The 16,356-nt window shown below is 37.8% G+C and overlaps 1 protein-coding gene across 2 annotated transcripts in view; it reads left to right on the top strand.

Annotated features, from left to right (window-relative positions):
* NELL1 (neural EGFL like 1) overlaps positions 1-16,356 on the top strand; it is an 874,069-nt gene that overhangs the window by 163,654 nt on the left and 694,059 nt on the right. For both annotated transcript variants that reach the window (XM_053899887.1, XM_053899886.1), the window contains exon 5: positions 6,910-7,006. In XM_053899887.1, coding sequence (XP_053755862.1) covers positions 6,910-7,006 — 97 coding nt within the window. The remainder of the gene's footprint in view (positions 1-6,909; positions 7,007-16,356) is intronic.

The following is a 16,356-nucleotide window of genomic DNA, read 5'->3' as shown; positions in this document are numbered from 1 at the left end:
TGTTGAACCACTGCATTGCTTTGTATAGAACTCTGAGGGTTTTATCTGTTAACAGAAAATCGAGTTCTTCATAGAATATTGACTGATCTTTTAAGTGGATGGGACAATTGCTAGGGAAGGGAGGGCATTCTTAACCAAAGTCATGAGTAAAGAGAGGTTGTACCTTGTGAAGAAAATTTCTGATGTGAGCCCTTGATTCAGTGAGTGACTTTGACAAGGAGTGTCAGTTACTCTTTGCATTGTTCATTCCTCTCAAGCAGTTTTTATGTTTGACTGGATGTTTAATTTTGCATGGTATTGTATTAGAAATTAGATACATGTTAAAATACCAATATGTACTAATGGCATGCAAAATTCCCATAATTCTCCGCATATAGCTTAAGAGGCAGGATCTCATTTGAGTGCAGGGCCTACAAACATGACTAAATGGGAATTGGGTTTTCTTTAGCCATAAAGGAGGGTAGATTTTAGATGATTGCAGAGTAAATACATTATTTGTGTCGGATAGCCTATGGGAACATGAACTAATTTGAACCGATTATAATGCAGTCGATTTAAGCAGTAAATCATGTGCTTATTAAAAGGACTGTGCTTGACCTAATTAATTTTCACATTACTATTTCTCCTATTCTTCTGTCTGGCTTTCCTGTTAGTTAGTGATCTGCCCTATGGTTCAAACTTGCTATCCCAATCTTTTTTGTGGATGAAAAGCTGAGAGGGGTTCATCTTGCTCTTTTGGCTGCCTTGTATAGATCTCATGAACTGGGGATTGGTGGAAGAAGACCCTTGAAAAGGGTCATCATGTTTCACTTGTTTCCAGTAACTATATTATCTGCAGAAAGATGTCATTTGACCACCTGAGTTTTCAGGCTATATTACTTAGTTTCATGCATTCATTGCTCATCATGAACTCTGGGCTGTATTACTGTAGCACTTGTATAACTATAGCCCTCCTATTCTGAAGATAGTATTAGGGAGAATTCATTTATTCATTAAATAGATGGAGTAAGCACTTACTTTGACTATCCCTCTTCCAGATACTAGGTATACTGACTTAAATAAGACTGATAAGGTCCCTGCTTTCAAGGTTTTCTTGCTTCTGGTAGGAGGAGATAGTCATTCAGCAAAGAGCTAAGACAATTTTGGAGACTTACTTGCTTTGATAAGAGAATAAGCTAAGTGATTAGCAGTTAGTAGCTACTTTATATAGGATGGTCAGGGAAGGTCCAGGTGAAGGAGACCACTGAGCAGGTGCAAGAATGTTGTGTTGGGGGTTTTATTTACTGCACACGCAGCAGATGTTTAGCGGTTGTAGCAGTTAGGAAGTGCAGGTGCCACTTGAGGGTGAAAGTGCTGGGCCTAGAGGTACCAGCAAAGACCAATTCCCTCTTCCTTGGCAGGGAGGTCTGAGAAAGCAGGCTCAGCCAGGACCAAAATCCTAGAGACTCCAGTGAGTAGTGTGAGGTACGTGGTCCTATGTTGAAGTGCTGGAATGTAAGGCCACATAGGTCATCCAGGTGGGGAAAGTCTCAGAGATTGGTAAAGAACTAACATATAGGGCAGTCAGGATAAAGACTCTTGCTTGCTTGCTTGCTTTCTGGCTATCTATCTATATTTTAAATTGTAGTTGACATATAGTGCAATATTGGTTTCAAGAGCAGAATTCAGTGATAAATCACTTAAGTGCAACATCCATTGCTCATCACAAGTGCCCTTAATACCCATCTCCTTTCTAGCCCATCTCCCACCTACTTCCCTCCAGCTCTGTTGGTTCTCTGTAGTTAAGAGTCTCTTGTGGTTTGTTTCCCTCTTTCCTCTCCCCCCTGCTTCCCATATGTTCATCTGTTTTAATTCTTAAATTGCCCATATGAGTCAAATCATATGGTATTTGTCTTTCTCTGATTGACTTATTTCGCTTGGCATAATACATTCTAGCTTCATCCACATTATTGAAAATGGCAAGATTTCTTTTTGATGGCTGAGTAATATTCCAGGATATATATTTTGATAAGGATGCATGAGGACAGCCTGAAATAAGAATTTAGAGTGCGGGCCTCTGCTCATTGCTGCTATTTTAATTTTCCCAGAAACCTTTCCTATAGATTGACTAAAACCAGTTCAGGTGCCAAATGGTCTAGGAATGTGCCTAGTACTGGACTAAGCAAAAGTGTTAGGAATAGTGGCCTGTCATATTTTACTCCTAAAAAAGGAAGTGCATTCTTTGTTGGTATTGGTTTAGTGGTTGTGTATCCACACACACTGTAATAACTTTGCAAATCATCTACCTCTCTTTGCTGAGTCTTTTTCCAGTCTTACATGAATTTATGATGAACTTTCAACAGAAGTCAAACTTGTGTAAATGTCAGAGAATTACCTATTGTGGAAGAATGTAAAAGATCGTAGGATGTTTGCTTAGAATTTAGAGTAATATAGAAAAGTTTGACTTATGGCTTGAAAGCATTTAAAAGAAGCTAATGAATATTTTAAAACTAAATGAAAATACTGAAATTTTAGGATATCGTAGAAAATACACCTGGTCCAAAAATTGTTTTTGATCTACATTTTAGTATCTAAATAAGCTGTTACTTTGCTGTACAACTTTAACAAGGTTAAACAGAAATGAATGTTCTTTGAGTGAATTTGTAGGGGAAAAGAAGTTGGGTACACGTTAAGTGCCTGTAGAAGTGCTGGCTGTTTCTGTCTGTGTGTTAGCTACACTTTGTTTTCCGTTCAAACCTGAGCTCCAGTGTTTCCGCCTTTGAAAGTGTTTTCTGACTATGGCAGACAGCAATCTGTTTTTCTCTCTGCTTTCATAGATCATTGCACTTCACTGAATAAGGTGTGTGCATGCATGCTGTCTTCCTGGCTCAGGCATTTGACCCGAGGACAGGGACTTGGCCACATTAATTTTGCCGTGTGGGTTCCCGTAGCCAACACAGTGTCACACAGATGATAGACAATCCGATACTGATGTGAAGGAAACCTCATTAAACAAAATACTAGAATATCAAGTTTCCATTTCCTGACAACATTGGAAACCAAGGAGTTCACTCTATTAGCTTTGACTTTTCATTTGAATTGGGTGATCCTAGATTTAAGTGACAGATCACAGATCACTGTGCCCTATCTGCATGAGCCAGCCCACCTAAACCCTACCCCTGGGGTCGGCCCTTCTGTGAAGAGTCTGATTATATTTGGCATGTTGGTGGCATAATTCCTTTTGTAAAAGAGGAATAGATAGGGATGTGATCATTTATTTCTTAGTTTATGATGTGTTATCAAAGCAGTAGTCTGCACAATACTTTTACTTCATTCAGTCATTCATCTTTCACTCGTTCACTTTTTCCTCCCTTTGCCTTTCCTTTAGGAAAACACTACCATATACCTTATGTGGGGCTTTAAATTTGTATGTGTCTTTGTCTAATAGCTATAAAATTGTTTTAAATGTGTGTATTTTTAGTTTGTATACATTACAGACCCTTTGGCTTTTTTACTGTTGTCTCAAAACTATTTTAAAATAACTTAAAAAATTTTTTTAATGTTTATTTTTGAGACAATGAGAGACAGAGTGCAAGCAGCGGAGGGACAGACAGAGGGAGACACGGAATCTAAAGCGGGCTCCAGGCTCTGAGCTGTCAGCCCAGAGCCCAACGTGGGGCTTAAACTCACGAACCATGAGATCATGGCCTGAGCCAAAGTCGGACGCTTAACCGACTGAGCCACTCAGGCGCCCCATATTTTAAAATAATTTTAATATTAAAAGAAACTATTAAGAATGGCACAAAAAAATCATACACTCTTTGCCCAGATTGTTTTTTTTTCTCTCTACATACTGTGTTTACATATGTCTGTACTTAAGCACATCATTATTTTGAATCCTTTGAGAGGAAGTTGCAAAGATCATGACTCTACCCTTAAATACTTCAGTGGATATTAGTGAAGAACAAGACACTTAAATATACATGATCAAGCCTCAAAATCAGGAAATTGAACATCAGTACAATACTGTTATATATCTACAGTTCCAGTATCACCAAGTTCCTAGTAATCTTGGGCATAGGATTTATTTTTTTCTGCTCTCAGCTCCATTCCAGGATTCTGTCTCATATTTATTTTTTATGTCCCATTGGCCTCTTTTAATTGGCAAATGTTCCTCAGTCTTTACTTTCCATGACATGGGCATTTGAAAGAGTACAGGCAGTTATTTTATAGAATGTCCCTTAAATTGGGTTTGTCTGCTTTTCCACATAAGGGTCCCCTGTGTGGGTATGTATTTTTATTTTTATTTTTTTAACACTGTAAGCTCTCTTCATTTTGCTATGTCTGAATCCAGTTCGTTGTTTCTGCCTGCTACATGGAATTCTCCAGTGAGGTCTGCCATTTGGAGTGAATTGGCCAGGCTGGTGGGAAAGCAGCCAGCAGACTTTCCTTGGCATCAGGAGAGGATCCTGATGGGGGCTATGTGACACTGGAAATCAGCACACACCTTTGATACAGGCATCAGGGTCCCTGCCTTGCTTTGGGCTGATGGTTGAGAAAGCAAGCGTCTGAGGCCCAGTATTTCTAGGGCAGAAGGAGGGATTATGCTTGCGAAGATAAGGCATGATGGAAGTTGATTTTTTGATCCTTCCTTCCTTCATGCACTTAATAAACCAGTGATTACGGGCCTCGTCTGCTCATTGAGGCTCACATTCTGGTGTATCGAAAATCAAAAAGAAAGCATTAAATTGAAAGCTCTTCCTCCAACAGATGCAAATGTTTCACAGTGAAAGGTTCAGATAAATAGTTTGACAGTGTCTTTCATTGTGTTAGTGAAGCACCCTTACAGAAAATTATGCTTCTGACTCTTTACCTAAATACAGAGATTTCCATTTCTTTCTGGTTTCTTCTGAACTTCACCAACAGGGAACATAATTTTTGCATTGTTCTCTCCATAGTTCGTAAATAATTTTGCATGCCACTTTCCTCCAGTGGAAATTATTTTGTATATACTTTCCCATATTTCACAACCTGCATATTTGTCACTCTTAATGACCATAGTAAATTACATCAGGCTGATCTACTGTAATTTACGCATTTCTCTTTTGTTGTAAATTTGGCTTGCTCCTAGTTTTTTGTGAATATTAGAAAAAAAATCCTTTTTTAAGGGAGGATATATAACAGCTTCTTCGGTTAAAGCAGTTTTGACAGGTTGTTTCATCTAAAATTGTTCATTCTAACATGTGAAAAAGGTTGCATTCCTGTGGAGAAAACACACCCTGCCTTTTTAAGGGAGAATTGTTCCTTGCTTATGTTTGAGCATCCATTTATAATGGAAAGATAACTAGTAGAGATGGAGCTGATATATTTAGAGCTTTCTCCATTGAATACCTTCCATGTATTATTAGGAAATAGCACATTTCTAGTGGAGAATAAGAGAGTGATGGACAGTACAGCGAAGTTCCAAGGCTGCGGTGTGACTGTTCCCGACTCCCAACTGTCACACTCATTCATTGGCCTTGACTCAACTGGATGGTCTCTCAGTTCTTGCCTTTGGAGAACCAGTGGAGGAATGTGCCACTCTTTGGCAGAGGACAGTCAGCTCCCTTCCAGCACGGAGACCTTATGAGTTGTCAGAACTTCCTTACTCTGGAAGTACCTGGAGCTGGCTCCTCGCGCAACTGCTCTGAGCATGTACTGAAGAGGGCAAGGAAGGATAGACCATCAGGAGGAATTGAAATTCGTCTACGGTCTCTATGGCACCCCATCCAGAACCTTCTGAGCATCTAAGGATAAGTCGAATTCTTAGGCAAGCTCTTCCTTCCCCTTCTCAGCAGAGACAGTGTTGAGAGGCACTTGGTAGAGGTGAGGTGGAGGCCTGTGATCAGCTGGTGTTTGCAGAGACTATTTCTAAAGAGAGCAAAAATCTCAGGATTTGTGAGTAGGGCAGAACAATTGAGACCATACCATTGTTCACTAGGTTCTGTGGGTACCTTCAAAGATCCTGGGGCTGTTGCTTCCTGCAAGTTATTTGTCTTCATATATCTTAGGAAGGTTTTGTTTTCATGTACAGAACTTTCTTTTCTTGCTCCTTGAGGGGAGGATTTTGTAGGTCTGGCTTATTTTATCTCTCATTGCCTTGTGTGGAGCTTGTATCAAAAAAAGTACTCAAAAGAGGTGCCTGGGTGGCTCAGTTGGTTGAGTGTCTGACTTCAGCTCAGGTCATGATCTTGTGGTTTGTGAGTTCTAGCCCCACATCAGGCTCACTGCTGTCAGTGTGGAGCCGACTTTGGGCTTTTCTCTGCCCCTCCTCCACTTGCACACACACTCTCTCAAAAATAAACATTAAAAAAAAGTGCTCAATAAATAAATATTGGTTGTATGATTTTGTGCACTAAGGATATTGTCATGTGGGCAACTACTACTCTTCTGTTAAGAGGAATGTAGAAGTGAGGAGCAGCTAGATAAACCAAAGTCAGGGAGGAGTAGAGTGCAAAGGGGTGTACCTGGGCTTTGCAGCCAGGAAGAGGGAGATCCTCATCCCAACTTTATTACTCCCTGTCTTAACTTGGTTGACCCATTTATGTTCTCTGAACCTCAGCTTTCTCACCTGCAAATGTGGATCAGACCACTTTACTCACAGAGCATGTGTAAGGTTTATTACTCAAAGTAGACAGTTAAAAATGTTTTCTCCCTCCTTTCCCTGCCCAAAGGGTGACTATAGAAAGCCAACAGAGGTCCAGTTAACGTGTCCAAGTGTTGTCAGGAAGTAGATCCCTACATTCATGTTACCCATAATCTGAAATGTGCCACATACTGCTTCTATCTCTCCATACCAGCAGCTAATGCCATGAGTGCTTCAAACAACATACATACCCTTTGGTTCTCCTTTGAGCCTCTTCACTAGTAACTGTTTTTTTGCCTCTACAGGATTTATGAACGTGTGATAGACCCTCCTGAAACCAACCTTCCCCCAGGAAGCAATGTATGGCTTGGTCAACGCAATCAAAAGCATGGCTTATTCAAAGTAAGCACTTCTTTCTACTTCTGCCATGTAGTTTTCTATGTGCTTGACACGAATAATTGTCAGAACAATTCTATGAAGTAGGTGCTTTGAAACTAGGCAGAGTTGAGTGATTTGTTCAAGATTGCGTAGGATGATGCATAGTGTAAATCATCCTCCACATGTTTCTGACTGACCTAATTCTGGGAGACAGGATAATCTTCAAATTGGCTTCCATTCTCAGAATCTTGGGGTGCATGGACACTGAGCTTTTGCTTTTCTTATCTATAAAGAGAGTAATACAATAACTGTGTTATTATACTTTATAGAAACAGGATACATTGATAAAATGAAGAAGTTAAAAACTTCATGAAATTTTAAGAAAGTCTTGTTCTTCAATAGAATGGCAGTCTTTTGCTTCTGGCATTGCGGTAGAATAGATATTTTAAAAAATTCTGCTTCAGAATGCCTATAAATGTTGGATAAAACGGAACAAAACTCTTTGAAGACCCATCATTGCACTTATAAGAAAGGAAATTCTTAGAGGCCAAATATGTGGAGAAAAGTGAAAACCAGAGGGAGGGATGTCTGCCAGTACCAAGAATTTGAAAATGTCTTTTCTGTTATTCCCATTTGAGTGAGATATACTTGACCTATAACACTTTGTAACTTTAAGATGTATAACTTTTAGATTTGATAGACTTGTATGTTGCAAAATGATTATCAGCAGTATTAACCAACACCTCCCTCATCTTACATAATTATCATTTCTTGTCATGAGATCATTTAAGACCTACTCTCTTAGGAAAATTCAATTACATAATACAAGATTAGGCACTATAATGATCATGTTGTACATTAGATCCCCAGACCTTATGTGTGTTATATCTGGAAGTTTGTATACTTAGACTAGCATCTCCCCATTTCCCCCAGCCCGTGGCAACCAGCATTCCACTGTCTCTCTGAATTTACGTTTTTTGGATTGTACGTATAAGTGGTGTCATGCAGTATTTGTCTCTTATTTCATTTTGCATAATGCCCTCCGAGTCAATTCGGAAATGTTGAAAATGGCAGGATTTTTTTCGCTCGTGGCTGAATATATTCTCTTGTATACATACCACAACTTTTTTAGCCATTCATCTGTTGACCTATACTTAAATTTTTTTATGTTTTATCTGTTGTGAGTATTGTGGCAATGAATATAGGGGTGAAAATACCTCTTTGAGGAAGTGCTTTAATTTCTTTTGGCTATGTACTCAATAATACACCCAGATGTGGGATTGCTGGATGGTATGGTTGTTTTATTTTTAACTTTTTGAGGAATTTCCATAGCTATACTAGTTTATATTTCCACGGTGTACAAGGGTTCCTTTTTATTCACACTTGTTATTTTTTGTCTTTCTGATGATAGCCACTTTAATATGTGTGAAGTGATATTTCATTGGGGTTTTGATATGCATTCCCAGATGATTAGTGTTGTTGAGCACCTCATGTACGTATTGACCGTTTGCACATCTTTGGAAAAATGACCATTGAGTTCCTCTGCCCTTTTATAATCAGCTTTTATTTGTTTATTTGCTGTTGTGTCATATGAGTTTTTAAATATGTTTTGGTTATTAACTTCTTATCAGGTTGCTGATTTGCAAATGTTTACTCCCATCCCATAGGATGCCTTTTAATTTTGTTGATTGTTTCCTTTGCTGTGTAGAAGCTTTTTGTTTGTAGATCCACTTATTAATTTTTGCTTTCATAGCTTATGCTTTTGGTGTCCTATCCAAAAAATAATTGCCAAGACCAATGCCAAGGAGCTTTTCCCCTGTTTTCTTCTAGGAGTTTTATGGTTTCAGATCTTGCGTTTAAGTCTTTAATCTGTTTTAATTTTTTTGTGAGTGGTAATACAGGAATCCAATTTGTTCTTAATGCGGTTATCCAGTTTTCCCAAAACCATTTGTTGAAGAGACCATTCTTTCCTTATTTGTCAAGGAGTCGTTGATTATATATGCAGCGGTTTATTTTTGAGCTCTTGATCCTGTTCCTTTGGTCTATGGTTTTTTCTTTTCTTTTCTTTTCTTTTCTTTTCTTTTCTTTTCTTTTCTTTTCTTTTCTTTTCTTTTCTTTTCTTTTCTTTTCTTTTTTATTTTTTTTTGCCAGTATCATACTTCTTTGATTACTAGACCTTTGTAGTCTACATTTGACTCTTGCACAGAAGGGGTTTGAACTACACGTGCCTACTTACACAGGGATGTTTTTCAATAAATGCAGTACAGTACTGTAAGTCTATTTTCTCTCAGGATTTTCACATTTTTCTTTAGCTTTATTGTAGGAACACAGTATATAATACATAAAGCTTACAAAATATGTGTTGTTTATGTTATTGGTAGGACTATAGTCAACAGTAGGCTATTAGTAGTTAAGTATTGGGGGAGTCAGAAGTTACTAATCCCTGCATTGATAAAGGGTCTAATGTAGTTTGAAATCAGGAAATGTGATGCATTTAGCTTTGTTCTTCTTTCTTAGGATTGATTGCTTTGGCTTTTGTGCTTTTGGTCTTTTGTGGTTTGAAACAAATTTTTTATTTTTTTGTTTGAAAGTGCCAGTCAGATTTTGATAGGGATTGCACTGAGTCTGTAAAAGGGTTTTGGTAGTATGGATATTTAAACAGTATTCTTCCAATTGATGAATATGGATATCTTTACATTTGTGTCTACTTCAATTTTTTTTTCTTTTTTTTTTAATTTTTGGGACAGAGAGAGACAGAGCATGAACGGGGGAGGGGCAGAGAGAGAGGGAGACACAGAATCGGAAACAGGCTCCAGGCTCTGAGCCATCAGCCCAGAGCCCGACGCGGGGCTCGAACTCATGGACCGCGAGATCGTGACCTGGCTGAAGTCGGACGCTTAACCGACCAAGCCACCCAGGCGCCCCTCTTTTTCTTTTTTTTAATCAAAGTCTTATAGTTTTCAGTGTACAGATTTTTCACCTTCTGGTTAATTTCCTAAGTATTACACTGTTGTTGATGCTGTTGTGAATAAGATTCTTTTATTTTTCAGATATTTCATTGTTAGTGTATGGAAATGCAACTGATTTTTGTATGTTGATTTTGTAACCTGCAGCTTTACTGACTTCATTGATTAGTGCTAAAAGTTTTTTGGTGGAATATTCTATGCTCAATTTTCTGAGTCTTTTTATTATGAAGGAGGTTGTATTTTGTCAATTCTTTTTCTGCATCTATGAGATGATATGATTTTTTAAATCTCATTCTATTAGGGTGAGTCACATTTATTGATTAGCATATGTTGAACCATTTTTTGCATTCTAGGGATAAATCTGCTTGATCATGATGTATGATTCTTTAATGTGTCATGAATTCAGCTTGTTAATATATTTTTATATCTATATTCATCAGGGTTATTGGCCTGTAGTTTTCTTGTAGTATTCTTCCTTGATTTTGGCATAGGATAATGCTGGTCCTCTTAAGTTAGTTGGTGAATTTTGGGAAGACTCAAATTTGGAAGAGTTTGAGAAGGATTGGTGTTAAATTATACTTAAGTGTTTGGTAGAATTCACCGATGAACCCATTTGGTCCTGGGATTTTCTTTTCCTTTAAAATTGAAGGTATAATTTACATAAAGCATAAGTCATTCCTTCCAATGTGCAGTTTTGGGTTTTAGAAAATTGATAGAGTCACATACCCACCATCATAGTCAAGATAAAGGACAATACCATAACCTCCCCAAATTCCCTTGTAACACTTTTGATTCATCTCTTCTAATCCTGAATGGCTACTAACCACTGATCTATTGTCTGGCCCTATAGTTTTGCCTTTCCCAGAATATTCTACAAATGAAATCATATATATATGTATGTATGTTGAGGTTCACCCATGTTATATGCATCAATGATTCTTTTTTATGGTACTCTAATTCTGTAGTATGGGTGTACTACAGTTTGTTTATCCATTCCTCAATTACTAGACATTCAAGTTATGAGTTTTGGCCATTTACGTATAAAGCCACTAAAAATGCTTGCACATAGGTGTTTGTATGAACACAAGTTTTCTTTCGGGTATGTATCATTGGGATTGCTAGGCTGTTTATGAAACGTATGTTTAACTTGATAAGAAAATGCCATTGAATTTTCCAAAGTGGCCATACTATTTTGCAATGCTACAACGATGCGTGGAAGTCCCAGTTAGAGCTTTAAATTTCAACAGTCTGTGCAGGATGGGAAGAATGTCCTAGATCTCATGCAAGATTGGAAGATGGAGCAGAAACTTCTAAAACCAAGCCACAATTTAGAAGACTACATCTCTAGCCAAGGGTGGACAGAAGCGTCTACTACTTAGCCACAGGAAGCAATCCAGTAACTAGTCTTTCTCCACCTCAGTTTCACACAGTTCTGTAATGAGAATTTGAAACCATAGTCCTGCTATCATGCAGCCTGGAAATTTGGATTTATTTTGCCCAAGAAGTTCAAGAAACTGTCTTAAAGCATTCCTGGATTGGGAACCTTGGGATTCTGGATGAAGAAAATACAAATTATCTTTGGAGAAGTTTTCCTTCTACGCAGACCTCACAGGATTCCCACAGATTAAGATCATGCAAATAGAATTTTAAGTCCTTATGAGTGAGAGTTAGAAGGAATAACAAACTTTGAATTAGCCCTCAAAGGGCTGCAGAAATTGAAATTACAAGAAAAGAAATTTTGAAAATCCTGATGTTTTAAAATGTTTAATGCAACAAAATAACCAATTGTGATGACTAGAGAGTATAAATATGATGAGGGAGATCTGAACCAAAAAGAAGTTCCAGAAAAGAAAAATATAGGTATTGAAGTAAAAGAAAAAACCTCAACCCACTAAACAGTAAATTAGACACAGGTGGGGAGAGCATTTGTAGAGTAGAAAATATTGTCAAAGTTATTACCTTAATAGTGGGAAGCTAAAGAGAGGGAAATAGAAAAAAGCTTAAAATGTAGAGAAGAAATATAGAAAAAAAATGTTACATATGTGTTTAGTGTGTTTATATTCATACCTATATATTTCAAAAATCCAGAAGATAATAGAAGGGGTTATGGGCTCCATTAGAAGTATGATGGCTAAGAATTCTCTAAAATTGATAAAACACTAATTCTGATTATAGCAACTATAATGTGATCAAAGTATATATTAGCTATTGTTGTCTATCAAGAAACTGAGCTATTTTTTAAGCTTCTGAGTTTTTTCTTTAGATCACAATTCTTATTTTTTTATTTTTTATTTTTGAGAGAGAGAGAGAGACAGACAGAATATGAGCAGGGGAGGGGCAGAGAGAGAGGGAGACACAGAATCTGAAGCAGGCTCCAGGCTCTGAGCTGTCAGCACAGAGCCCTAAGCAGGGCTTGAACTCACAGACCAAAGTCTCATTTTATAATCTCATTAGAGATTACTAGCCAAAGTCTGATGCTTAACCAGCTAAGCCACCCAGACGCCGCTACATAACAATTCTTTGTGTGATTAGATGATTTTTCTGGTCTGGTCTGGCTATGCTGTTATATCTTGGGCTCTCACATGTCTGTGGTCATTTGGCAGATCAGCAGGGGGCAGGATGATCTAAGATGGCCTCTTGACATCTCTGGTTGTAGGCTGGCTGTTGACTAGTGTACCTCAGTTCTTCTCCATATGGTCTCATTCTCTAGTGGTCTAGGGGCTTATCCACATGACAGTCTTAAGAGTCCAAGTGTAAGAAGACAGCAAGCCTGAGCTTATTAGTACTTTTCAAGGCTCGGCTTGCCTTACACAGTGGCTAATATTTTATTGCCCAGAGCAAGTCATAACCAAGAGTCAAACTCATAGTCCATCTCTTGAAGGACTATTCTGTATATCGTTGCAAGGATATGGATGTGAGGAAGGGAAGAAGTTTGGACCATTTTAATCTATTACACAAGCAAGATAGCCACACTTAGACATATTACTGGAATAGTAGAACCCCCCAAAGACACAGAAAAGATACTAACAATAGCTCCTAAAAGGTAAATTTTCCACAGAAGAATAACAGCTTGAACAGCTGGCTTTTAATCAGTAACAGCAGAAGACAGTGATAATAGAAAGAATTTTTTTCAAAGTTTTCAAAGAAAATCACTCCCAAATGTAGTAGCATATATCCAGCTTAATTCTCATTTGAGAATGAGCATGAGATAAGAACTTATAGATAAATAAAACTGTTTTATGACCAACAGGTGCTCGTTAAAGAAACTTTGCAAAAGAAAAGACATACAAAATACAAGGGGGAATTGGTGAACAAATGGGGAGTATACACAAACCTTAATCATTACTTGATTAAATAATAATGCCCAATTTTGGAAAAAATAAAAATATTACAAGACAAAATGCTGGGGCTATCTGATTTTAAAGTACTATAAGGCCTGTATTTAGAAAATGAATAGAGAAATTGGCTAACTATATTAAATTAAGTTCACATGTTAAAAATTCACCAACACCAAAATAAAAATATTACTTCCAGATTAAAATTTTTTTTTTAAGATTTACTCATTTTTTCAGAGACACAGAGAGACTGGGGGGGGGGGCAGTGGGGGAGAGAGAGAGACACACACACACACACACACACACACACACACAGAATCTGAAGCAGGCTCTAGGCTTTGAACTGTCAGCACAGAACCTAACAGGCACAGGGTTCGAACTCACGGCCTGTGAGATCATGACCTGAGCTGAAGTCTGATGCTTAACCAACTGGGCCACCCAGGTGCCCTCACATTTAAGTATTTGAGAAAGAGATATTTGTAAAAAGTTCTATCAACCCTGAGGCACCTGGGTGGCTCAGTTGGTAAAGCAAGCAACCATTGGTTTTGGCTCAGGTCATGATGTCATGGTTTGTGAATTCTACCCCTACTGGCAGTGGGAGAGCCTGCTTGGGATTCTCTCTCCCTCTCTCTCTGCCCCTTTCATGTGCTCTTTCGCTCTCTCTCTCTCTCTCTCTCTCTCTCTCTCTCTCTCAAATTAAATAAATAAACTTTACCAAATAAAGTTCAACCCAGAATAAGGCAAGAAGAGAAAAAAGTTTTAGTATAAACTAGATATAATTCCAGTGCATAATATTTACTAACTAAGTGATTTACACTTACTGGGTAAAAGTCTGAGTACTATATTGGATTCATAAAACTCCAATCCTGATGTATATTGTTTATATTGAAACAATAAAAAATAAAGATTTATTTTTTGCTTTTATGGACATTGCTGGAGCACCAGTGGCCAAAAGGAAGTTCAGTCCCTTTCTGACTTCTGACCGGAGCAAGGACCAGAAAAGGCATTTCAATGCACATTCCCAAATTCCCACGAAGATGGTCTTCCTTTCCTTCCAAAGAACTGAGACAGAAGTACAACATTTGATTCACGCCCACCCGAAAAGGATGATGAAACACAGGTTGTGTGAGGACACTACAAAGGTCAGCAAACTGGCAAAGTAGTCCAGGTTTACAGGGAGAAATATGTCATCTCCATTGAATGAGTACAGCAAGAGAAGGCAGGTGGCACAGTGTCCACGTGGGCATCTACCCTAGCAAGGTCTATCACTAAACTAAAACTGGATGAAGACCGCAAAAAGATCCTTGAACGTAGGAAAGGAAAAGGGCAAATGTGAGGTAGAAACAACTGAGAAGATGCAAGAATAAAGTAATCTTCTATGTAACTTTAACAAAAACTGTGAAAATGAAGGAAGAAAAAAGGGATTCATAAATGTTGGTAGTGAAATGCCTAAAAAAAAAAAAAAAAGAAAAAAAGAAACAGGCCAAATGAAAGAAAAAGGAGCTGTAGAATGCTCTGGCACGATCAAACTTCAAGGCACCCAAAGTTACCACATAATAAACAATTTTAAAGATGCATACACCTGATATGTAACTTTTAAATATACATTGCAGCATTACAGAATACTCTGGAAGGATGGTGTTCTCACTACAGGGTGCTAGGTCAACTGAATATCCCTATGGGGAAATACTAATCCTGGACTCTATTTCCCACTACATGCAAAATCAATTCTGGGGGATTATAGATGTAAATCTGAAAGGTAAACCAGTAAAGCCTAAAAAGATAGGATAGAAAAATATCTTTATGGCCTTGATGTAGGAAAAATATTTCTTAAATAAGTTATAAAATAACTACAAAGAGAAAGTTTGATGTACTTAAAATTTGCAAGCCCCCCCCCAATATGTAAGAGAGTAAAATAGAAACTATCCAATTAGTTCTATCCTACAAAGGCCAAAAAGGCAGAAAAATCGATGAGTAAAGTATCCAACTTGAGATGTTAGCAAATGGAAATAAATAAATGAAAGAAGAAATGAAAAAATAAACATATAAGAATAGAAATGAAAATAAGGAGTAGGATACAATAGACAAGATCTGGAAAAACACAATTTGATCATTTGAAAAGACAAATCTGGAAGTTTGAGCAAGAAAAAAATGAGAGAAAGCATTAAAAAAACCAAAATACTGCAAATACTAAAACAGTAATTAATCATTGATTTTATATAATAAAATGGAAAATTAGAGAAAAATAGGCAATTTCCTGAAACTATAAATTATCAAAATGGACTTTGGAAATGAAACATGGTCTTAGAATCAATAAAGTATTCTAAGGAATTCATGATACAAAATCTGTATTAGCTTTCATTGCAAAGCAAGTTTATTCAAAGCTTAGTGGCTTGAAACAGCAAGTATTTAGCTCACAGTTTTGTGCATTGGTGCTTTGGGTTGGGCTGAGATGACTGATTCTTGTATTCTGAGGGTTCACTCATGCAGTTTGAGCAGCTTCTGGTTTTCTGGGGACTGGCTATACTGGAATGGACTTAGCTGGGATGGCACATCTCTCCTTCATGTGATCTCTTATTATCAGCAGTCTAGCCTGATCTTCTTTATAAGTCGGCTGATGAGGGTTTCCAGAGCTGGAGTAGAAATATGCAGGGTCTTTGGAAGCCAAGGCTGAAAACTTGCACATTGTATTTTGTTGCATTATATTGGCCAAAGCAAGTTTTAAGGCCAGACTCAAGGATATGGGAAATAGATTTCATCTTTTGATGGGAAATACTACAAATTCCCATTGCACAGGGTAGCAGTCTGGTAAGGAGCAAAGGATTGTGACCGATTTTCACAATTTACCATGTCTCTCCACCAAACAACCACTGGCTTCAGACAGTTTTACAGGGGAGTTTTATCACATCCAAGGAAATGATTCCTATCTTGTATAAATTCTTATGGAGAAGAGAATAAATGAAAATATCTCCCATCTCATTTATGAAGATAGTTGAGCATTCAACTCTTGATTTCTGCTCAAGTTGTGACCCCAGGGTCATGGGATCAGGCTCCACGTTGAGCCTCAAGCCTG

The sequence above is a fragment of the Panthera pardus genome, unplaced genomic scaffold (assembly GCF_024362965.1).
Source record: "Panthera pardus isolate Hobbes unplaced genomic scaffold, ASM2436296v1 HiC_scaffold_12, whole genome shotgun sequence".
NCBI classification, from domain to species: domain Eukaryota; kingdom Metazoa; phylum Chordata; class Mammalia; order Carnivora; family Felidae; genus Panthera; species Panthera pardus.
The sequence above is the reverse complement of the archived record's forward strand: the minus strand, read 5'-3'. Positions and strand labels throughout refer to the sequence as shown.